The 26,186-nt window shown below is 41.4% G+C and overlaps 1 protein-coding gene across 11 annotated transcripts; it reads right to left on the reverse strand.

The window, feature by feature from the left end:
• Nucleotides 1-290: 290 nt before the first annotated feature.
• Nucleotides 291-26,020, reverse strand: LOC135501120 (pre-B-cell leukemia transcription factor 1-like). Of its 11 annotated transcripts, none has more exons than XM_064792943.1 (9): nucleotides 25,618-26,020; nucleotides 24,541-24,614; nucleotides 12,211-12,455; nucleotides 9,485-9,675; nucleotides 9,084-9,219; nucleotides 8,592-8,721; nucleotides 6,774-6,889; nucleotides 5,714-5,794; nucleotides 291-3,305 (listed from the first exon to the last, which is right to left on the reverse strand). In XM_064792943.1, exons 1-9 carry the CDS (start codon nucleotides 25,827-25,829, stop codon nucleotides 3,102-3,104), a joined length of 1,389 nt encoding a protein of 462 aa, XP_064649013.1. In that variant the 5' UTR covers nucleotides 25,830-26,020; the 3' UTR covers nucleotides 291-3,101. The 11 variants fall into 11 exon arrangements, with proteins under 11 accessions (XP_064649013.1, XP_064649005.1, XP_064649010.1 ...); XM_064792935.1 differs by having other exon boundaries at nucleotides 5,714-5,806; nucleotides 6,759-6,889; XM_064792940.1 differs by having other exon boundaries at nucleotides 8,673-8,721; nucleotides 24,541-24,632.
• Nucleotides 26,021-26,186: the final 166 nt, after the last annotated feature.

Below are 26,186 nucleotides of genomic sequence, written 5' to 3' on the forward strand. Positions count from 1 at the left end.
GTTAGCTATTAGATCATGCATAAAGCCCCTAGTACGAAACATGTCTTGTTGATTTCTTTAGCGTGATGAGCTACGTGCGGGGACCCAAACTGTACCTCTTGGTCCTGCTGGCCCAAGAGGGATGTACAGCCACTTCAAGTAGAAGCCTCCACAGGTGCTTCTCCAGGCAAATATAAGAACAGTTTCTGGAGTGATCTCAATGCTAAACAGGAGCCCAGCCAACTCTGTACTCCCTCTCTGTTCGCAGAAATCTGGACTGACAATGACAACTGACCAAGAGAACAAAGATCTGGGTATATAATATTTATTTTCTAACCAGTGTTGGACACTTATAGCTAAACTACAGCCGCAAAGCACCTGAACAGTTCTGAACACACCCGTCACAGGATCGAACTGAAATATCATGACTATAAACATCAAGACAGCCACACACAAACGATATCTGGTCTTGTTTTTGTAGATAATAATAGTAACAAAGTTCTTGGGGTATTCTATTGACTGTTCCAACTTCCAGTGCGGTTCATTCTAAATCCAGGTGTTTAAGAATGGGCAACCATTACCGCTAGGGCAGGTGCAAATATGGTAACTGACTGTTTCATACAAACTTTCAAGCCAGGATTCTGATCAATTTCAAAGACTATTTATGGTCCGTTTCAAGAATTTTACTGAAATTTATGCCCCTCCTTGGATCTGCCTATGACAACAGAATGTGACGTGGCTCTCAAGATGTTGGCATGAACAGTATAGCCAATATAGACCAACAGAAAATGTTGCACTGGCAGGTCTCTGCACTAACATTAAGACGGAGAGTGTGGAGCTGACATGTAGGCCCAAACCCTCAGAATTGGTGCCCCATGTGACAGGCTCAATTTTACTACGGAGACCCAACAGTGTGGTATTGATTTCAATTCTATCGCACCTAAGATTTAACGAGTCGGTGTCGCCACAAAACAAATGGAAAACATACTCTCATCGGTCGATCAAAAAGAGTGATATAGTGATCTTTCAACGAGGAAACACCGTTGAATGGCTGTCAATATTGTGCCTCAATAAGTTACACATGCAATTCTCTTAGAATCATGCCAATTTATCAGCGTCGTACGTCGGTCCAATGCAAATACATCGGCAGCCAATGATTTGTGATCCAACAAAAAACACAGTTCTACAGATACATACATTGTGATTTCAATAGAAACCCATTCAATATTCGTAGGTCATGTTATTCAATTTCAAATACTGTTCATGCCTTAAAGCGGAACAGTTCCATTTCAGGCTCCAGTTCATACAACATTTTCTGTGACATTCCTCACCTAAGCTAAAATTCATAATGCAAATCATTCTACAAATATAACTACCACGGTCCGCACAAAAAACACAGGATTAACACTTAATATAGATGTACATTGTATACTTATATATTAAGATATATATATCATATATAGGCATTTAATCACCTCAAAAGACGCAAGAGCACAAAAAATTTGCACAAATTCACCCAGGGTGCATTTCCCACAGACCCTAGTTTGACAGCTGACCCTTGACATAAGGACCAATACTGTTGGTATAAGAAGGTACACCGTACATGAACTTCAAAGGTAAATCATTGTTAATTCAATCCAGTGAAAGAATTATTTGATATTACGGCTGCAGTCTTTCTTAAACTGAAAATAGCTCGCCGGAGTTTCTTCTGAAGAGCCGTGCTCTTAACTCGACACTTAAAACTGAAAATTGCTGATTATTCAAACCGAGCGGTCTATGGCACATGGTATACTGCAAGCCCTAGTGGTGTAGTCATTATATTGGGCCTTGTCAGGTAGGCATACCATAAACTAGGCACAATATTAAAGCAACTTGTAACAAGTCACTTCCCAACCCCAATCTCAACACACTTTCATATGGAGCTCTGATGAGCCCGTCTTAAAAAACAATCACAAAACCACCTCACACCCAAAATAATCTCCATCGAACTCCACAAAATCTCACTGCTCCCTCTATATTCATCGGTCTGAATCAACAACACGGATATGAAACGGTGTACTGACGTAACTACAAAAACGATTAACACTTTATTACATGATGAAATACTGGAGAATGAACCAAACTCCAAAAGCGGTCAGTCAATTCCTGAAGTAGAACTCGGATGTAAGACCTCTATTAGGAAATTGGAGAATGAAACATGTTCAACATGGTGGTTAAAATGAGACTTCAGACAAAATGGCAATATTAGTTGTACTCTGTACCATTTATAAAATGCAAACCCTTACCCTGGCACTGATATACCCTTACCACACAGAACCAAGACCCAAAGAACACTGGCAAACCCTCCCAATTGACTCGCTGAAAAGATGGTGACACACTAATCCCATCAGCGAAGGAATTTTGGCCATTTGTTTGTCATAAATTATACTAAATTAGACCCAACAGGGATTGCACTATGATACGATGCACTGATACTGTACATCCTACCATCTAGAACTGCCACCTTTTGGTTGTTAAGGAGTCATTTGAATGCATCCTTGAAAAACCCCCATGAAATTAGACCACCTGCTTTGCAGGGGTATCATTATTCTCGTTGAGTATTTTAAAAATAATACTTAAATTCCTCCATTTCACCTCACACTACCTCACACAACAATTCATAGAATACTCTTCTTCTAAATCTGATACAAAATGTCATTCAATGATAGTACAATAATGAACCATGTTTTGAAATTCCTTATATTCCTGGACAAATGTCTGTCTGTCTCACCTGAAGATGAGGCGAATGATGTACTGTAAACAGCCACTTTTTTGCGATAGTGAACTGAGGTGAGTGAATTACGGCGACTAATTGAGTCTCAGTTGTTCGCAAAATCGGTGAAAATAGCATGGCGTAAAAATTTAGCAGTTTACAGTATTGGTAAATGACATTTTACACTTTATAGCAGTGGTTTCCATCAACACATGGGCGTTGCTATGGTTAACAAAAATGGCAGCCTCTGACTCTCTTTCAATATCAAAAGAGCTATTCAGAGATATTTTCCATTGCAGTGCTGGTGCCATCTTTAGGCAGACACCCCTGACAGACACTTCTGACAATACAAATTCACCACTAGCGCCACCTAGACCTTGGGTCTCTTTGTCGGTGGCTCATCTTGCGAATCGTATGTGCTGTCCTCCTCGGAGCCGAGTCCCTGTATGTTATGGAACCCCAGAGGGCGCTCTCCAGACCAGCCCTCCGGGTGGTCCCCGTTCTTGTCCTCGTGGTTACCGTTGGGGGACGCATTGGTGCTGTTGGGGTGGCTGCCGCCGCGAGAATGGGCTCCCTGGAATTATGAAAACATGATGCAACTTGTTGAGAATTTGGGAAACTTTTTTCATAGATATTTTTCAAGAGGAAGGGACATTGAAATTGAAAAGGAATTCAGTTGCAGAATCAGATAATAGCAGAGCACTTGGCAGCAAACTGTAACAGATTTGCCACATCAAAGTTTTTTAACAGAACAAAATGATAGGCAACAGAACATAAAAGCTCTCAACCATAACGACGGCATGCATGATTGGGTAGATGTCCGATGTCTCTGGGGTAATGTACCAACTCATGTCACATCACATTGTCATCCAACTTTATGTCCAGTTTTAAGGAACTGTGACTGAATATACAATGCATGAACGGCGGAGGTTCAACTGAGTGAGAGGACCTTCTTTGACTCACAGACCATTTTGAACTCTTCGCACCAATATCTGCTGGTGTAACACAGGCAGGACATCACTAGAGTCCAAAACCAAGGGTCTAAGTCACTTCTTCTGTGCCTCCAATAAATGGAGATGTTTTTGATTTACTAAACCCTCAATGCAGTACAGTATCCTCGACAACATTCTTCTAAGTGAAGCAATTCTTGCCTGCACAATCTTTCACTTTGAGTTGTGAGTATTTATGAAGTGTTACTGAGAGTGTTTATGAGTATCAAGTGTGTATAAGTGTAAGTGTTTTCTGAGTACAGATAGATATTACATGTGTATGTGTGTGAGGTGTGTTCAAGTGATGGAGACAAAAATGTGTTGTGCCATGAGTTAGTACTGTACCTAAAGGTGAAGATTACCAAGGGTGAAAATTGAGTGGGAAAATTGCCGTCAGATAGGCAAACAAGCTGCAGCTGTGAGTGAAAAGACAAATATTAGTTAGACAGAGTACCGTGGGCATAATTATATGAATTCATACTCCAACTGCCAACCATTGGTGACTTATTAGACATCCAAGGACCAACAGCGAGATTTTAACGTCTATTCTAAAAGGTTTCATAGTAAACATTTGCCATCGAATTTAGACCTTGTGGTTCTTGGCTGACCACGGTTCACAAGTGGAGTATAAAAGATGGTTGCCACTATAATACAGTCCACAGTATCAGGACAGTATGCATGCAACCTAAAGAATGCAACTGAAGAGATTAGGTGAAAAGTGAAGTATGACCATTAGTATACTGTTAATGTGAAAAATAACCAAAAATATGTTCTTGAAATTTATCTTTTTTATTCATTTATAGTAATCAATATAGAAATATAATGCATAAATACATATTGTATTTTGATTCATTCTTATAAGTGTACGTCTATCCGAAATGTCATGATATTGTGTAAAGACAGCCAGTCTGAAAAGAGGCAGAATCATCAGATTGACTTTTCTTATTTATCGTCAACACTTCTGGCGCTCAGACAATTTGTCAAATGAAGGCATATTCCCCCACTGCAACCCTTCGGTAGCCACATCAGAACTGTCATTTTGAACTAGAGCTAGAGTCCTTTCAGTTCACAAGAAACGTGTTAAAGTATTTATCCAAATCTCAACATTTTAACGTTGCAAATAAAAAATTTGCCATTTATAAAACATTTCCCGATTTTGCGAATTCACGGAATTCCCCGGCGAAAGACTGGATTTACAACAATCGACTACAGAAAGATCTAGAGGCTCAGCTTGGGTTTTGTTGATGATGCGAGGGAGATGTCTGAAAATAATGTGAAAGGTTTTGGATTACTGAACGCCAAGCAAACTAAAAGGGAACCTGTCAAGAGAACTAAAGGCTTGCATTTTACCAAAACGAAGAGTTTTGGTAAGACGTACATGTCTGAACATGTCATGTCAGGATCGGATGAAAAGTTGTTTTTATCCCAAAGCATAACTTAGGTCATCACACAGTGTCACTTGCACTGACAGCATCGTACATCACCACCTCAATTATACTAGTATGCATCAACACCACAAATGTCAAAGCCTTCAGTTCTTGAAAGGTTGAAAAAGGCATGCAGGAAAGCAACAGAAAGGCAAGGCAAATAAAGAAATGATCTCAAGGAGGAGATGAACCAAATAACTGAATTTACGCCAGGCATAAAAATGAAATGAAGGGATTTTCCAACCACAGACCAATTATATACATTCATGAGACAAAAGATACGACACTCAGGCAAAATCTTATATCATGTATCATTGTGTATTCTTGTTCTAAATGCTCCCTCGGTACGAATGGTACCTGATCATCAGACAGTTAGCTACCACAGGAGAGACGACTGGTATCATAATTTTGGGGACGAAAGGCCCCAATGTGCATAGTCAATATGAAAGTCATCTATTGATTGAAATGCAGACAATCACGAAAAACACATGATAATAGTTAGGTTGTATTGAAATGTACAAGGATACCAATCGTCCTGTTTGCCAAGTGTTTTGAGCATATCTTACCTGAAGATGCTGGTCATACATGCCGGCCCCGTCCGTGTTATAGCCGCCTGTCTGCGAGATAACGTGCCTCAAAGCATTCACCTGTAACGGAGACTAGAAGCTTGAATATGCTAATGGAGTACTAATGTAACTGGTGTGGTCGAATTACATTCAGAACTTGGAAAAACAAATGGATCCTAGGCTAAAAGTGGATCCTAGGCTAAAAGCATGAAAGATATTCTGTGATTCGTTTCACCATTTGCAGTAATCAGGGGCTGAAATTCATGACTTTTGATAACCATCTCCTCAGGACATTTAATGATTTATCAGAAAATGACACAAAAAAGGCGAGCAGCAAATTGGGTCACATGTACATTTGTACACCTATCTCTGTCTGCAGTGACCCACTACCAGCTCATGGGAAACATACTTTACATGCATCCCAATTCATTTAATGGAAGAATGTCAAAAACATGCCTGACTAGAAAAGGATTAGAATATAACTAAGCATAAGCAATAATGAGATTATCTAGATTCAGTGGGGTGAAAAGAAACTAACCAACTAACTAACTATGTCAAATACTAATCACGTAAGGACCCAGCCACTGGAGGGACTCACATGGTAGGTAAGGGTTCAGAAGTTGCTTTATCCCTAAGTGGAAGACCACCCCCTCTCTCAACTGATGACATTATCTTTTTTACACCATACATGTATCTGCACAAACAGGGGAATGGGTTCAATGCAATGTCGTTCTTTCTGTATGTGTTCGTCGTGTAACATATAAGGTACAGGGCACATATTGATTGATTTCACCGATTCATTTGAAAATTTCCCATATCACAGATATGCTTAGGCCAAGCAGATTTCTTTTCGGAACTTTCCATACAATGAAAATTTGATAAAAGGAAGATTATCCACTGAAGAGAGCATTCATGCGGCTGGAATACGTTGCTAATCCTACAAGCACAACACCAGCATCACAGAGAATAGGCGCCTAAAACTAAAACTAAGTCAACTAAATAAGTTAGACAACGTCAATAAGGGTATTAAACTGTGATGATTTACCATGGAGGAGCCTACCTGGGACTGAACGTTCGAGCCCACCGATTCACCTGACTGGTAGTTGTCCCCGTTAAGGTTCATGTATTGCCCGGGCATCTGTTGCCCGCCGGCCGGCATGCTGTAACCTCCGGGACCTGGAATGAGACGAGAACTCAGTGACGTGTTACGCCCCCTACCTGTTATCAGGCAAATCAAAGAACTTCACACTTATTTGAAATTGCCTTAAAAACCTGTTAGTATTCTTGTTAGTCCAAGGTCGACAGCAGTCAGCCCCCCTCCCCGGCATCTTCTCCTAATAACATACATCCAATACATCAAAATCCCCCAAAACACTACAACCGACGTCTTCTCCATCTAAGAACAAACATGGACCACACTGATAAGTTCCTTTCAACTTGTCCTGGCTTTGTAATCAGGACTAACTGTCATTTCATTCTAATCTTTTCAAGAAAAACAGAGTTGTTGTGCATGAACTGCATCAGACTACTACACTGGGAGGTGCTCCCACCTGCGTAGTAATCTCTGCACTTAGAACGCGATGCAAAACGAACAATCAACACTACTTATATGCCTTCATAAGGATTTTCATTGTCAAACTCAACATCTCTATTAACAAACCACTTAAAATTAAACCAAGGAAAAATATCAGAACTAAAATTAAAAAATTCAGGGAAGTTTCATGCAAAAAGGGAAGGCCCACACAAAATCTAAAATTAACATGCAATAATAGCGATTTTCACAACCCCAAAATGCCATCCCGCTCATTTTAACTCTACCCATAATATCTGGAACATCGTTTTGATCCCTGAATTTTTCTGACTTATGCACAAGTTTCAGTATTGAGAACACAACAAACTTTCTGGTAAGAACTGCCATTGGCCTTGTTTTGAAGATATATCTATACTCAAGATTTTGTAATAAAATTTGCCGAAAAAATTCCTTGGACTGGTTAAAAGATAACCCTAAATATACAGGAAGGGGTATTATTATCGTTTCACAAAAATGCAATTGTGATGAGGTCTCGTCACCTGCAGTTACTCAAATCCAACAGGGATGGCTAGTGGGTAAGTTGTTTCACTCAAGAGCGCCTAAACATGATGTACATTCTATACAGGGGAGTGCATATCAATGTACAGCCATGATTAGGCCAATCTGGAGCAAAGTTAACTCAATTTCATGTTTTTGTCTGAAATTTGACAAGCTACGTAGTGAAGTGTCACGAATAGATGACATTTTTGAGTTGCGAAAAGTTGCTCAAGAGTCAGCCGCATTTTATGCCCTCCTCAGACTGAAGATGATCACATTATGATTGACGCAATTAAGTTTTAAGTGCACTCTTGTGGCATTTTTCAAATTTTTGGGTCGTCTTATGAAAAAATATTTGAGAAATAAACTCAAAATCATGCAAAATGAATCCTTACACATATAATAACCGTGCTTTAGGTCTGTAGTTAACTTTCTTACTCAATCTGCATTAAGATGTGATCTTATCAATGTTTTAACTTAACATCTCCAATTTCTGAAATGGACTCTTCTCATACATTTTAACAGGAAGAGTACCCAAAAAGGGGGACAAAAAGGTCTAAACATCATGAAGCAGTAATAAATTGGCAAACATTTCAAAGTTCTTGAAATGCATTTCTGTAATGCCTACAGCAATTCATTATGTCTTGTAGTCAAGATCTGCTCAGCCGATGAAAGACTTCAAAGCCAGTTTACCCTTTTTCAAAATCAATCTGTCACATTAGTGACCATAAAAAACTATTCGGTGATCATCTTGAGCCGTTGTTAGGCGAAACAAAAGAAGACTGAGCAGTAACTGTAAAGCATGAGTACCCTGGACATCCTGTTGGGTCTGAGCCGCTGCGGCTGCGGCAGTCTTTGCTGCATAAAGATTCGCCTCTTCTTGGGCTTTACCTATATTCTTCTTATAGCGGATTCGCTTGTTGCCGAACCAGTTGGACACCTGAAAGGAGGAGGAGAGATTTAGTGAAAGAAGATCAGCCGAGTTGGAGACAGAAGATCAGCCGAGTTAGAGACAGAAGATCAGCCGATGCATGTCAGAGTCAGACAAGCAGTCTTTTCAACTGTACAGTTATATTGCCAAGGATTCTTAGACAAGTTGGCTAACCCCAACACTAAGAGCCAGAAACTTATATTTCCTAGTGACAGAACATCATTCAAGCTTTGGTTTATGTAGGTCTGAGGTCATTACTTCCAGGTGAATATAAACCGTTGAAAAATATGTGCTTTTGCAGTATACACGTCATCAAGATCGAATTTCACTGATTAACCTGAAGTAACCAAGCCTGCTGCTCAGTTCCTCACCTGTGACACAGTCAATCCACACTTCCTGGCCAGTTCTTCCTTAGCTTCTTCTGATGGGTAGGGGTTGCTGAGGTGTGAGTAGAAATATTCATTCAGGATCTCTGTTGCCTGTTTGTTAAAGTTACGCCTCTTCCGTCTGAAAGGTAGACATAAACATATAAGTAATGTCAACAGAAGTGGTCTCAAAGAGTGACAAATTATGTCTGAAGTAGATTTTCTAACCTATCAATCATGTAACCAGTTTTTGCTTATTCAAAATACAATGAAATGTATCCTTGCAAGTTATCTGCCACACAGTTTAGACCGTAAAACGTAAATTCGGAAGGGGTAACGAATTCCAAAGACAAGGAAACTCCTCCAAAAACTCTTCAGCTCAATCTGTTCAAAAGCTATCACCTCACCTAGCATCTAAGAACCTTGACCTAAGAATCATCACAGCCTCACAAGTGCTTTGCTTTAGCTGCATTTCGATTCCTTTAAACTTTCTCCTGATAATGTTGACCATTCTCTCGATCTCTTTAGGAGCAATAGGACGTGTCTGGCTCTGCTCTCGTAACAAGTTGACCACGTGTGTCGTGAATTCATCACAGGCCTGGAAGAGCAAACCATTTGATAATAAAGCTAAAGTCGAATGAATAGATGAGTTTTAAAAGAATAAAGATGACTGTAATTTGAAACTACAGTGCTTTCATGATAAAATGCCCCTTCCCCATCTGACTATGGTTTCTGCTCTTTTAGAATCATCAGGAGGGCGGAGTCTTGCTACTCCGTGTTAAGGATTTGATTCTCTGTAGGTACAATCATAAAACTAAAGGATGGAGAGACAATGACCTGATTTTGCCAGATAAGTCAGTCCTGCACCAACCACAAAACTACAAACCAGTCAATAGAAACATGACGGCATTCCTTCTTTGCAATCTTGTTATGGTCCTCAGTAACGCAATATCCAACTCAGTAACGAGAATAATTAATTGTCCTGCGATCGAATTTCTATTAAAAGATATTGGAGACGTAATAAGCAGGCATATGCTGCATATCATGTTCATGAGCAATTACTCACAGCGAGAGACTCATTGTCGGCTGTGCTCACTCCCAGGCAGATCCAGACCTGCCAAGGGGGGGACATGGTAGGGATACAATAGTTGGCTAGACAATTTAGACTGCAACACGGGTCTCCTCCAAAAATGTACCCCCAGGAAAGAAAGGTTAGAGTAGATATTTGGCACACACTGACTCTCAAACACTCCCTCAGGCAACTATAGTTATGTGTATTTTTTCATTTTCTGAATCTTCTGACTGAGAAATTTTGTGTCTTGACCAAAAAAGACCAGTTAGAATTTGCCAATTTTTAAGAAGCTTTGATATAGAATAGATATGTCTAAGGCACTATCGAAGGCGGCAACTCAAACTCTGATGTCTTTTCCAAATATGCTATTCGTCATCGAAGAGTTAATGAATAGTCATAAACTCATATTGCCGCCTCGCCGCTAACGATTTCACAATAATGGCCGTGCATCCAGCGTAACTACCGTACCAGCGGGAGCATAATGACTTGAAGATAATGACGCTGCGTTGATCACGATGGCTGCTCTCCACAGGAGTCGTCACCACATCACAAAGAATCCCGACTCCCTTGGGTCGATAATGGACTATTAGATCTAAATATCTCGTTAAAGCCATGCAGTATTACGTGCTAATCTTTGTTCCAGTTGCCCGGTTAGTAGCAGTGAAAGCATTTAGGTCATTTTGTTGGGAAAACTGATGCCAAAACTGTCAATAGTCAATTGCTTAGAAAATACTGCGCTCTGGCTCGCTTTCACTGCACAGCCTAAACAAAATCGTAATTTTTAAAAGAATTTCCAACGAAGAATAGTTTGCTGTGGGCATTTCTTTTCTCATAACTTGAGATTACCTGGCTGAAGTCAAGATATTAGTTCTCAACATTTGAAATCTTCACACGAGAGTCAACAGCATGATGTTATTTTTTTGCAATTTCTTGAAATTTATGTCTGGTGAAGGTGAAAAGGGTTAATCAGATCCTGAATCTTAACTCGAACGTTTGATTCATCAATGAATCACCGACTAACGAGCATCTTAACGAGGTGATTACGCGCAGATAACCATTAATTTTCTTCCCATAAAATGACAAATGGCAAAAGGTCATTGATGTTAATTATTTGCAGTAAATTCAAATTCGAAGTCCAGAACAGGCCTACAAAATACCACCAAATCGGGTCTTGTCTCAGCTGTACTAAGCTGTGCTGTTGTCTTCGGATCAAAGGAGATGAATCCATCTCTATCTTGAGTCAACTTGGATGGGTCTTTTCCTGCATAGGCTCTAGGAACTACAGTGCTCCGCAAACGAGCGATTTTCACATTGTCATGGTTACGTCGCAGGTTGCAGCGACAAATCATCATTTGAGGAGTGATTTTTTAAATCTCATTGGAGGACAAAGCAATAAAGGGTACATAAAGCATCTCGCTCACGGACATTGAGAGGAAAACACAGTAGTCTTTCCGAGAGTTGAACTATGACCTCCTGATTGTACTGCACATCTCCCTGTCGTGCCTGTGTGAGTGTCATACATGTCAATGTTTGGCTGATTTGCCAACCATCTTGTCTCCTCCTAATTCATTTATATTGTTTCAAACGCTGCCTTCGCAGATTCCTTACAACTTCTACTAGCATGCTCGTGTCATTTTTCAAAATGTCCCAGACTCAAAGAAAAAAGATCCAATTTATAGCAAATTGGAAACAAGTCGCTACTTTGGTAGATGCCGTTGCCATGGAAACGCCGAGTGTTTTTCTCAAAGGATGATATAGGAACAATGATAGTCATGTTCTTAAGAATTTGGGAGATGATATCTTGAGACGGACGTGTGATGTAAAACAATGCCGCCAGTGTTGCTTCTTTGACAATTCTCCTTACCATTAACCCTTCTACAATGGGCTGGAGCTATTTGAGATGTTATTCAATCCTTTACGAATCTGATGGCAGCAGAAAGTGCTCAACAAGACCTTTCTAATTAAAACTCATGTCAATGCTTTTTGGCAATTTCCAATGGACAATTGGAGGCATGGCCCATAAAAAAACTTACTGAATTTCCCAATCTATCATATACATACCTGTTCATATTTTTCCAGTTCTGTATGATAAATCTGTCGAATCTGCGCCAACTTCGCCCGATAGTCTGAATGTTCAATCGTCCCCTCTGGCTGGCCACCAGAGGCCGCAGCTGTGGCACTGGCGGCAGCCGACGGTCCACCGCCCTTTTCTGGCCCTGCGACGCCCTCTGCTATCAACATATTGTCTAATCGCATTAGCTGTGGATCTGGAGGTTCATCTTCCTGTGTACCTCGTATACTTAGAACTAGAATGAAAGGAAAATTAGTGGTTAAACAAATTGCTTAAGGTCAAGTTAAGGGATTTCAATTTTCACAGCGACGCAAGAAGTTGAGTCACTGCAAATCAGAACCTGGCGCTTCCCCCCATGAGTAGCCCCGTTTCTGAGCCTATTAATAGTGCCGCTAGCTCATCAATTATCTGAGATGACAGTTGGTAGTTCTCCACTACTATTATGAATAGAGACTCATCTTGGCTTACCTGCTGCTCTTGGCTACCGAGAAATTGAAGGGTTTGCGAGATTTGAGACTTTGCCTCATCTGCCAAGTATGTAAGCAGCATGTGTATTCCTACTTTTAAACACTACATCGCCACAGCCAACCTGATTTACCTCTAATGCCACTACAGTGTGCTGTCATGACTGACCACTCCACCCAAGACACAACCTTGTTTTAAATTGCAAAGTTTAAGGGTGCGACGATGTGAGAGACTTGAAGAAGTAGCTTCTGACTTTCATACCACCTATCATTGCCATGCATCCATTTTCAGTGACATAAATTGAAACAATTTACCATCTTCAGGGCCAAATATCAGAACGGGAATCTCTCCAAGTCTAGACCAATTGATGTCTATCAAGACGGACTACCCCAGGCTACTCTTCAGCTGTTCTACAGAATTCTACCACTTCATCACCAAACCCCACAGGAAAAAGTCCAGAAATAGACTACGACTTGGTCACCTTATGATAATCAGGCAAGGATCAGAGAAAAGATAATTCCAAACACAATGTAAGCAGAATCTCTGTATTGAGATTTTGGTAACCTATTGATTACAGTGGATGGTGTCAATCCTGGTAGAGCAGTCTGTTTCAAAGGGGGATCCATTACTCACGGCAGTGAGTGAATGAACTGAAGAAGTTCTAACCAGTCTTTTTTCGTCTCAACAGTATATCAGTCACCTCTCACATCCAAAGGAAATTGCCCTTTTATGAGAGCCATGATCATCTGATTGATACAGTATGGTTCATCAGATCTGATATGGAAACATACGAAATCATTTTTTCCATAATGTTCTTCATGTACTGAGTGAAACATACACTCTATAATGTATTTCCATTGTAGTTTTATGCAAACTCACATCCCCTGATATCTAAACGACCTCTCTCCTCGCTGCACACAAAGCTAATGGACATTTTATGCAAAGCAGCAGATTCAACTAATGTGCAGTTTTCTGTTGGACGAAAAAATATGAACGTGCGTTTTCTACTTGTTGGTGGCATTGGGTGCAGGCAATATGAAGTCTCAGTCAAAGCACGTTCTACTTTGTGTACACTGCGATATTTTAGCAGTGATCAAAATATTGAAATAATCTGAACCACTTATTATCTCAAGCTTGTTTTCAAGTTCATTGGCAGAACTTGCCAACAATTCAGTTGGTTGGCTTACTTTTCTTATGTAGGTCAGTTGTAGGTCAAAGAAACCAAACGCCTTCCAAATGTCGTGCCGGGCAGCTATGTCATGCAAAGAGATGCTTCTTCCCAAAGTAGAATAAAGGTTAAGAAATTCACGAAAAAAGTTGTTAGGTCCCCCATTCTGAAACTAGTCTATACCCCCAAGCAGGACGCTGGACTGATATATTGGTCAATCCTTTTCAGATCAGAGAACAAGAATGAATCCTCCCTCCGCCGTGACTCGAATGGTTACACCGATCATTCGCATCTGGCCCATCTTTGCAAAATGAGTTTGCTATCAGTTAGAATCTCGGCTGAACTTGTTCGGTTCCGGAGTCTGGCACATTGTTTGCCCGAGGGGCTCATAGATCACTGGTCAGTGACAACGAAGGGACCTTGTACAAACTAGCCACGGGATCCTTGGTGCCCGCCATGACAGCGAGAATTATAGCCCCGACCAAAGTTAATCAGTGGGGGACTTAGCGGACAATGTGGACGTATCATTTTCTGACGCCAGGTATGGGGAAATTGTGAGGGGGAGGGGATGTGGCTGGTGAGATAAATATGGGGGATGGCCATAACAGGTCATTAGGGTTGGTTGGTCGGGGATGAGCAGACAGGGGCAGGACTGGGTGAAGGGTCCAGTCAAAACAAGGGGTGGTCGAGAAGTCAAGGGTCCAAGTGAAGGAAACCTATACTGTGCAAAGGGTTTCATTTGATTCTGACCCGCAAGCAGAGGTGTCCGCTAGGGGGATTTTAATGTAATAGGACTCGAAGAGTTGTCAACCACTTAAGGACATGTCATCATACCTGTCCTTGGTGACTACATAATCTGATTACAGAATGAATAATATTCTGCTTGTATGAAGAAGATACAGGGGCGTGGAACATAATTGATCATCACTGTTGTGATTTCATAAAGGACAAAGAGGATAAACCAATAAATTGCACTTGTTACAGTAGAACAGATGCTCTGCAACTACGGCAAATGGGCTGACAAGCCCCTAGATACAGACCATGTGCATGAAGCAGAACATATGGATTGGAGTAACTTTAATTTCGCACAACCGCTGTGAGAGATGGGCAACATTTGAAATGTGGAAACTTCTCATTATCACCTCTATAATTTGTCCTGGGCAGAAATCTCAGTACAAGACATGTGTAGAGGAGTTCTTCCTTCTAATGACTTTTCTTAGGAATTTTCTTTCTTCCATTTACATGTACCACAAAATTCATAACCCAAGTCCCTTGTTCCCCAAAATGTCACCTCTAAGAATTTTGGAGACAAAGTGGGAGTTGTCCAACTCCAAGTCACTAAGTGAGATGAGAATCCATTTTGGTGACACTGCATTTCACATCCTTGTCACAAACAAACCCTAACACGAACATGACCATGATACCACACAAGAGCCGCCAGATCAAATCCGCCCTCATCAAAGAGAAATTCTCCCGCTATGTTCAAAGACACACAGACAATCACAGAACGTCTATAGCGTATCGTTATCGTGGCGTACAATACTAAGCCCTGCCACGATATCGCTTCAACCCGTGATTGATGGCTGTGCCGCAATCTATTTTTTGTTGCATGGCCATCGCTGAAATTGAATTTTCTCAAAGTAAAAGGGGATATCGGTTAAAGGATATTGTTGTTATTCTGTAGCAGATCTCCACTTAGTCTTTGATGTGGCGATGGCTCAATTCCATTGCGTGGTTGGAATATTGGTGGAAGTTAAGCGATTTCGTCGTGACTAATCGAATTAAGTCACAAGTTTAGTTCAGTTGGCTGCATGTTGAGAGAGGATTGCAAGTGGCGACAATCATATTGGGTGCTGTTGTGAAGTGATCAGGATATTTTATCACGTTGCAAGAATCAGAGTAGCTTTTTCCCAACTAAAGTACCCAAGTCATACAATAAAACATCCCATTGGTGATTAATAAACAATGATATTTTTTCCAGCAAGCTGAAAATGTCATGAAAACTTCCAAGTTTATGGGATCATCACAATTAAAACACCAATAAAGAGCCCCAATGGCCGCGCATAAGCCTTTTTATCATTGCAGATTAAGACCCCGTAGAAACCAAGGTTTGGAGTATGTCACCATGGTAACGATAATGTCCGCCGTCGTTATGAATATTAATGTTAGTTATGATGTCATTATAACTACCAACAAGGTTGAGTAATTGGACACAAGCACTCCTGGTGTTTTTTAAGCCGAGACAATGTTTTAGGAAATTATTGCGCGTTGATGAAGATTGGGTTTGTGTGCAAGTTTTAATATGAACTGAAGTCAAGTGACTCACTCAAGATTACAAGAGAATACCCTACCTAACAGATACCACAACCTCCTACCAGGAGACAACTCAGCACTAGGGTTTCTCTAACATTGCCTCCTTTTTCGCAGTTGGAACTTTCCAAAACCTGGGCAGTCTGATCGGTGGCACAATGGACACTTTGGTGAAGATGGCTCAGTCACATGCTCACGACCTTTCCATCAAAAGCTGTTACTATTACTATGACCCCACGCACCCCTATTGCCCCTCATCCTGGCCAGCGGTGAGCAGATCATACAGTTTTCAAAATTATTCCATGCAACTCCCCTGGTACTCTTGAACCAACATGGAGAACAAAAACAACGATCGATGTCGGATTTAACGAAAAATCAGTGCTGGGCTGACACGATCATGATGGATGGTAGTTTGATCATATTTGGGCCGATACAACGCCTTTCATAACGAGAAATTACACGGCGGGCCCTGATTAGGTTCGGGCGAATGTCGCGAGATATTCATTATGTCACAGATTACGAAGATTAATTACAATCTGATGGGATTTTGGAGCCAATCTGTGCGATTTTGTCCCAGCGAGTAAAACTATGCCCAATAAGTCGGATGAACGCAGTATTTTTTCAATCATTTTCTAAGACCAAATTATACACAATATAGAGACATAGTTTAAACTCTGGCCCACCGTACATCAATCCACATCATATGGTTCTTATCCTGAGATTTCTAAGTTAAGCCCCGAGATTTTGCCTGATGATTGAAACGCGAGAAATGAGACATTTTTTTACAGCGTCAAACCTTATGATGAGGTATCTCCATGCAAACAAGCTCAGTGCACTTGGGAGAAATTTTAAAGCAGTTCAGAGGGCAGCACAGTCAAATGAACCTCCTCTCATAACATTGGTTATGGGTTTGAGGCTGCAAGAGAAAGAAACAGTTACTTCATGTCACACACTTTGGCAAATCAAAGTCCAAAAACCGCAATGAAAAATTCTCACAGAGTGAGACTTTACCGTCTGAAATTGACACGACTGAACACACACTGCTCAGCAGCACAGCCTTTGTTTTTCGATTAAATCAATGATGGCGGCTAACACAGGAAGTCAATTGGATTTGTGCGGCAAAACCCAGGACCATCAATGGGGTGTGGACAATAGGGAAACATTAGTACTGACAGGTCGATATATTGTCTGCTCTCAAGTTTTACGTTCTTTTGAGAGTAATGTGTTCCATGCTTCCCTGTACTGGTTTTAGAATATGAAAGCATTATGGGAAGAAAGCAAGTGTACAATGTACAACAAAAACCCTAAAAATAAGGGGGTCTTCGCTTGCTTGCAAAATCCCTGACAAATGCTTCAAGGGAAAGTTTTGGTTAGGGTTCGCCATAGAACCATTTGGCAGTGACGACTTATTGGGGAATTTGCATAGGATTCTGGAATTGAGCGATGGTTCACACTCCAAAAGAGTATCTGGCAACAGAAATAATGCATTCAATATCAGGCAGAATTAGACCAAAAGATTTGTCTTAAGAGCCCAAGACACAAACTGATTACGTATTCCAATTCACATCCAAATCGTTTGCCCTTTTTGGTTGGCGAGTTAAATTCATTAGTGATCAGGGCCGTGATTAATTTTGTTAGAGCACGCCAGTAGTTGCTGGTTGTCAATCTGCCACGGGTGATTGATGGATGGGGCCCCAGGCTCACGGAGACGCAGAGAAAGTTCAGATTGCGCGAAATTATCTACCACTTTTAAAATGCGGTTGGTGAGACCCTTGTCCATGGTGGAATGCTTTGGCGGTCTCAGTTGGGAGTTTGTTGTTTGTAAAGGTTATCACTATGAAAATGGATGCAGCTGAAACAGCTGCAGCAACTTCCCTTCATTTTTTTCTTATGTACGATCAGACATTTACCGTCATTTTTATTCCCAGGTATAGCAATGGTGTCATTTCAGGTAAACAAGTGACATCCCTGGGAACAATGCCACAGCCACCACAATCATCCACAATATTTGTCTGGAAACTTCTAAGGCACTTCACCAAAGCTCCGAAAACAAGAGTTGGCTTATTGCGTCCCCACTGAGTTAATCAACTACCCCTTATTCTCCAGTGAACTCTAACAATCTAAGGCTGAACTAATCTTCCCCCTGATGGGACAAGCCACAATTAGGACACACAAATGTTTTTTTACCTCGGAATTCAGTTTCCCTTTCAGCCATTTTTTAAACGGCAGATGTGAAGGAATCCTGACTCATGTATGTAAGCCAAACCTGACATGCAAAACCTTGATCAACAACGGAAACAGGAAACCAAAACAGTTTGTGATGGAATTTGATTTTTTTCTTCTCCCAGGTAAGACAGAACGCTAGCTGTCCCAGTCAGTGCCCAACCCAACCGTAGCAGCACCCAACATCCCCCTCAGAAGTGGGACAGCAGAAGAAGATGACCAGGAGCACGGGATGCAGTTGAAGTTCTGCCCAACACTATCAGGGTTCGAATCTACTTGTGATCCTGTTGCCCGAGACCACCTCATTCCAGAGCGGGCAAGTTCTTTGAGAAGTTGCCTTACCATACATTACAACAACCAACTAGTTCACCCGTTTCTCAAAAAAATACCCCAGAGGACAACTGGCTTGTGAAGAAAGATGACCAGCTCTACTTGGCGGCTGGTTTAGCAACTTGACATAAACCAAAAAGATTTACCACTGGTTGGTGTGTCCAGGAAATAAGTTGGCGTGGTCCAACATCGCTGATAGCTTTAGCAGTCTTGATAAAACACCTTTGTTGACATTAATTTAACCATGAACAAGAGGCGAATTTCAAGGGAAGTTTGAAAGAAGGGATTGTGCTAATGCTTAAATCTATTGAGTATACAAGATTTTGTTAGTGACTTTGTCATAGAAGACGGCTGGCAACATTTCAGAAATTTTTCTGGTGGCCAGTTCCACACAATTGGCGGACAATGGTATTGTGATGGTAAGAGACTTGTACTGGAGTGGTTAATGTCCCTGTGTTTGAAAAGAATTGATACCTGGACACCCATGGGGGATGTTGTTGCATGCATCATGTTCACAGCTGGGACAGGGGAGCACCAATACGTTTCCTATTTCAAATGACTTATTCAAGACACACTCCATGCTGAATACCTTGCTTACGAAATTGGGAGTTTTCTTAACCTCATATGATATCACAATATAATTGGTCAGGATACACTCCCAATTTCAAAATTACATGAGTATAAGCTTTTTAAAGTCCTTGTTGCATTGAAACTATCCCCACCCCCACCCAGTTATCCGTATGTATGAATGTAATTGTCAAGTTTACAAAATTCTGTTTAGTTCAGAACCGACTTTGTATTACCTCGACAAGCGGCACTGAAGGACAAACCCCTGAGTTGGCCCAACCAAAAATAGTATCACAGCCCAATCATACCCACACAATTTCAATCTATTTTCACTCTCTTCCAACTGATCTGGACGAGCGATATTCCCCACAAAGCCCTCACGACAAAAGCTGTATCAGTCATCCTAAACGAAGACGCACAGACAATCAAAATGTAAAACAGGTCGCCAAGATTTCTGAGCACCGATGACCCTAATTCATATAAGATTAAACCGATTCTAAACTCGCAAACAACTGGTGCTGTGTAAAACTTGTCCATGTCGACCGAACATGTCTCAGAAGACGAAGTGCACAGTTATTATGCTTTGTGCGGTTGTGTAGCCGTCATGTACGTCGTCAAATCAAGGAGAGCGGACATCTTGCCAGATAAAACACGCTGTCAATTGAAGAAACGGACTGTTGACGGTTGTCGAGAGAAGATTCGCTGGGAGGGGCAGACGTCGCTTTGATTGGGTCTCACTTTCATGAGCTAGAGTAAACTGCTGTTGAGAAGATTGAAATGCACTTGAACGCTCTAATTAGAAATTAGTTAGAGCAATTTAACATTTCACAGATTTTAAATTGCTGGCACCTGGTCAGCTTGGTATAAGGGAAGGGTGCATTTTCAATTAGCTACAGGGTACAACTTTCGAAACCAGAGTAAACTGATATCAGAAGTTTGTTCAAGTAATCTGATATCATTCCACCATACTCCAGTTTCAAGTAAGAACACAACCAAAACAAGAAATGAATAAACGGTGCAGATCCATCCCAGTGCATATTGCAAGTAAGATTGCAACGAATGTCCCAGTTCGATCATTTGCTAAAAGTTCCCTGTGCTCATTTACAACACGGTGTTGAACTATGTGTGACTTGCCAGGTTTTAGTCATGGGAAATTATTCTGAAAGCATTTAATCAGGTTTGCTGACTGTTTTAGCAGAGTAACCGACTTAGGTTGTGTTTGTTCAATAGGGGACTCGGCTTAATCAGCTGGCTAATCACCCGGAGAGGTTCAAACGAGCTGATCCCTTGTGGCGTGTAGAGCAGGTTGAAATGCAAGTTATTTTACAGCATGAACAACCAAGCTAAAATGGCTGCGTACAGCAGGGCTTGGCACAACTCCACGGGTTTGATTTGAACTAAGAACTGGACAGTGAAGTGCAAGGACAGTGAAACAGATGCAGATCACACCCGGTCTCCGAGAATCATTGCCTCCCCCCAGTCTTCGAGAAATGGTTGTCCTAAAGCTGGATGTGGGAAGAAATGGACTTGCAATGCAACTGATGTATTCTAAATCGTCTGGGCACACCACGCCAAAATCATATCTTTTCATTTGACTGTATCTTTGTTTAAATAACAGGCCTCGTCTACTGAAAAATTTGAGAGCAAATGATGGCCATTTTGGAAGGCAGTGACTACCATGGCAGCGGTGGCAGCATGTATGTAGATGCGAGCCCTGAATCTGATCGCATAAAGCCCTAAAAGCAATCTCAGCCAGTGCGGTACTCAGACACTGTTTGCCCAATGATGTAGAGCTCTTGCTGGTGTCACTGATGCATCAATATGCCAATACTCTCCTTGGGTGCAGGAAATGGCCCGCGTACCAACACATTCTAACGACTGATTCAAGGATGGGACCAACTTCACTGTTTCCCATCTGCACCATCTTAACAGAGCAGAGCACCAACAATGAGCAGATAGCATTGCTGAGCCTCAAGTCAAAGGAACAGAGGCAATTTAGAGGGGAGAATGGTCTTTTTCAGGTTGCCACTGCCAGGAGGATGGGTTGACAGGGATAAACAAGATAGACACCCTTACTTTAGCATGGTTTTGCAGGAGAAGTGTATGAACAGTGTGTCACACTCACAGGGATCCAGCCACACGGGTATCAGGATATAAGGCTTATCAAGAAAGGGAAAGAGCCCTGTTTGATAACTACACAGAATCCCTTCCCCTGGCCTCAAAGTCTCTTTGAGATGTCACCTGAATTGGACACCAAAACCTGCTGAGCGCAAGACTGCACGTCAAAGCATAACCATAATCTCGGGGGGCCCACCGCTTAAGTCAGATTCCACTAGCCAGTCAAACACAAGAAACTGGGAATTTATATCCAATAAGGCGAGATGTTTCCGCGGCATGTTTAACTAGCTCTCAAGGAAATGTAACCAATATTATACCTCATGTATGGGATACACTTGTGACTTTCGGCAAGTGTTTGGATACAGAAACAGCAAAACCAAAAGGTCTACTGCTCAAATGAGATGCTTCCTGTGAGAGGCTCGAGAGTCAGTTGCAAATGATATTCTGGACGGTGTGGCAAACAAAACACTTGAATGGTGAGTTGCAACAGTACTGTGCACAGGAGAGTCAGAGTATGATTCCGAGACAGATTCTTCACAATTTAGTCACTTCTGGTCATCGCATTCTCGCAATGATATCTGAGAAATAAAACGCAATCCCAGGTGGCTTTATCCATTGTTCTTCGGTGGTAAATCTGCACAGCATAATGCTTCTCTTCTGGGGCAGAGAGTCTGCAGAGCATTTTAGTTTAGAGCATGTCTAAAAGTATTTTGTAAAAGGACAACATTACGTGGTCAATGAAGAGCATACAATCAACTCCACAAATTCCATTAGTGGAAAACAAAGATCATGAAAATTCCAATTACTGATATCTAATCTAATCTTCGAAGGTTGGGGAATTAGGTGAAGAAACTGAGATACTGGCCACGGTAATGGGTCTAATATCCTGATACCCGTGTGAATATCACACGAATTGGAGGCAAACTTTTTTCGGCAATTTAACATTTTATACTTCTTAGACATGTCATCTCATACGTGACATCTCATCTCACAGTGACACACTTTGCAAAACCTGGACCCTGTCGCCTGCGGTGGACTTCTATGTGACTAAACCGTAAATAGTTTTGCAGTGTTTATCAGCTTTTCGTGTTCCCATCTGCCTGCTAGTATTGATTGACACTATTTTAAAAGTGACATGAACTCTAAACTGAAATAAGCCATTGACACACAAGTAGCGCCCATTCTACCTAATGACATCCGGCCTAAAAATCCCCACTGCATTTGAACCTGCACACTGCCACCAAGATTATGCCCATCCGATTTATCCTGATTTATCACCAACGTCACAACCCCTAAAACGCGGCGGAAGACACCACAATACCACTGACTTGACGGACGTGAAATAAATGATGCGTTTCCAAGGCGATTGGGGTTGCGGAACGACAATTAGACGGAAAAACATCTTCTTGGGGCGGTGGTCATTTGGGACGGTCGTAAAGTCACACCCCAATGAGCAGATAGGTTTTGGTGAAACTGAAAATGAGATTCCCGGGTAACAGGGTTCGATGTTGTATGCCCCGGACTGACAAAGACTTGGTGAGAGGTGAATGTTCAAAGAAGACATGGGAAAGAAAGAAGTAAGGGAGGGACATCCGGTCATAAGGGACCAAAACAGATGGTAGAAAGTCATTTCTGTACACAAAATTGATTTGACGTATTGAAAGTTATGATCAATGTAAGGTCTGGAAATATCAAAAGAAATATCTTGCATCTTGAGTTTAAGGAAGTTTCAAACTGAGCGAGAAGAAACTGTAATGGAAACACTTGTTTGTTTTTTCTGGAAAAAAAGAACCATTACTTTGATGAGCAAGAGCACAATCTCACAGATTCAATGCACAGATGAGACAAGAAATAACAATAACAAATAACACTGAGCGAACCCAGTATGCAGCATGGTTTATTGATGATGGCATTCTACTCCTAAAACAAGCTTGAGGTTTCTTGTTTTTGAATTCTATTCTGTCACCATATTGCCCATTTGCACCTCCTAAACAACCTCGCACTTGGACTGTATGAAACAGCCATAAACTTGTCTTTATGGCCAGAACGTTCATCACTAGTTTGACCATAAACGTGTACGGTTAATTTACTGACCAGTTACAGCTCACAATTTATGACCTTGAGGAAGCCAGCAATGGGTGGGAGAGTCTTTGTTTGATTGCCATGATTGGCACCAAGGCAGCCATTAAAAAGGTGTTCGTCTGATCTAACATGATAGCCCATAGGAGGAACCACCAACTATAAATATTTTGAGATGGATAGAACTGGTGATATCCGAGTACACAATTTTAACCAACCGTGCCATCGAACCGTGCCATCACCCAGTCTTTAACATCCTGCATTCGACACCCCAACTGACTGTCTTGGCATGCCATGTTTAGATACATGACATACACTGCAAGAGACAGAAGCCAGAGCCCCTAAAATGCATGCTCCAGTCCATCATGCCGATATTTGCATTTTAGGCCCACCAAACATGCTCTGTGAGTGTGAGAAGAAGGGTTCTCGCCAGGATTTTCTTCATCGCAAATTAAAATCAAATGATGTTCACAGCCCAAATTTCACACCAGTGACACAAGTACCTGGTACCACTGGCGAAATGGGGCACTGCTATGTTTGCCTGTGGCCCTAAAAATTCGACAAGACCTTTTTCACTATTCATACAAGTATCACAAGTTGATTCTCCCCAAAGGTTTTTATCAAAACACTGAAGATTCTCCCTTGACAATGTAGCAAAGAACCATCGCTTCACTGGCCACAGTATTTTTATCGACACATCCTGCATCCCAGTGGGTTCGTGAGAACCACTGATAGTACAAGCTGCAAAAATTGTGGAGGTGATTTGCATAATAATCGCATCTCTTGCCGCAAGGGATTTCACTCGGTCTCATTGCCATGAAGTCATACAGAAAGGTAGCGGAAATACTAGTTGATGAGATTTTTTTCGCGATGAGTATTGAATAGCAATTTCTCACTCAGTGGACAGTATGACATACAGTTCCGTTCTCCAAAATAGACATGGTCCCCTCTTTTGGGCAGATAAACGGTGTGTCCTTGGGGAAAATGAGAGGTCTGATGGTTTACATGTAACAGTCACAAGTAGTTTGCACTTTATTCTTAGACTATTTTGAATCCCTACCTGTTTTTTCTTTGATTTCACATAAAACACTAAACAAGGCTGGCTTCATTCTGTGGCAATTCAATGTGTGTTTTCTGGAAAAGAAGTCAGAGCTTGTAAGATAGGCCACCACTCTTGGAAGCCTATTTCATGGACATTCGCGTTTACATGTACAACGTTACAGTCACAACATACAAAGCATGGGGGGGGGGGGATTGATGGGCTAGGGATAGATATCATTCTCAATGACCAGAAGAATTATCTTCATTCATTTCAAATTTTGAGAAAATCAGAGCCTAGACTGTAAACCTTACTTAGCAAACTCCAAGAGATGCAAGATTCGACACTTATCTCGTGTTCTGAGATCGAGATGAGACCTCCCTGAATTTGGGGACATGTCTGGGCCAGGTGGGCTGGGTTAATAAGCAACATAAAAAAACGATGGAGGCGGATTCCATCCAAAGCCGCATAGCATTATTATTACAAAAGCAACTCAGATGAAGTCTTAAATTTTCATTTTACAATGTAACGTAAGTCAAGGGTGCTCAGAAAAACATGTATGTACTGTAGGTTAACGTCTGTGAAAATGCCGAGTGGCATTGATAGTCTTCACCGTTTCTCACGTCAAAACATCGCCATGTCATGACAGTAGATTTTGGCGACAATACTGAATACACTCATAGGGCCTAATGTCATTCGACTTTTAAAAAATACATAAAATACAACTACGCCATAAAACTATCTATCGGCCGAGCCCCCTTTTTTAAAACACTTGTGCAAGCCGAAGGGCATCATACATCATCTTATCAAGTTCTGAAATATATATGGTAGCCATGAGCATGAGAGCCAACAGCATCAACCATGTCAACAGCTGTCAATAAGACTAGTAGAGGCCTGAAATCAACAAATAATATGAAGACTACATGAACAACAGCACAGGCGCTTATCAGTAGTATAAAAAGAAACCAAGCCGAGCACACTGACCGCTCTATCTAAAATGTACACAAACATATACAGGGAATGTACTACAGATAAGTGCTGTAAGGCTAAATCTTATCAGACATGAAAGGATTTTGTTCAAAAAATATGGCGTCATACCTAGCCTGTGCCTCGTCTAAACTCTGGTCTGTAATGGTCATGATCTGTTGTAGAATATCTCCTATTTCTTGCTTTCTCTGCTCCTGATCTTGGCCCATATTTGGGTCTGAAGTCGGGGGCATATTGTGATACGGGGGTTGTGCCATGTTCTGAACTTGAGCCATCGCCGAAACGGGCTGCTGGTGGTGCATAAGTCTTTGTTGATCATCCATTTTAAACACCGTTTTGCGGAGCAATCCCCGAATAAATTCCAATTAATACGGATTCTCCACTTTGAGAAAGTCCTCCTTAGAACACCATGCGATCCAGGTCAAGTTTTGATGTATAATTTGACAGTCAGCAGCGAGTTTTGGGAGGGTATTGTAAACCTGCCAGTCAACGTCTCCAGCCTTGATCCACAATGATGGCCCCAGTGTGAATTTGCATATTTGCGTTCTCGGCCAATCATCGTTGAGGTCAGAGTTCAGCGCACCTGCTGAGTTGCCCGTAACTAGGTCAACCATACAGTAATTGGCTCCCACCCTTGATTGTGATTGACAGTTGATCTGTAGAATTGACATGTTATTATT

The sequence above is a fragment of the Lineus longissimus genome, chromosome 17 (genome assembly GCF_910592395.1).
Source record: "Lineus longissimus chromosome 17, tnLinLong1.2, whole genome shotgun sequence".
Taxonomy (NCBI): Eukaryota; Metazoa; Nemertea; class Pilidiophora; order Heteronemertea; family Lineidae; genus Lineus; species Lineus longissimus.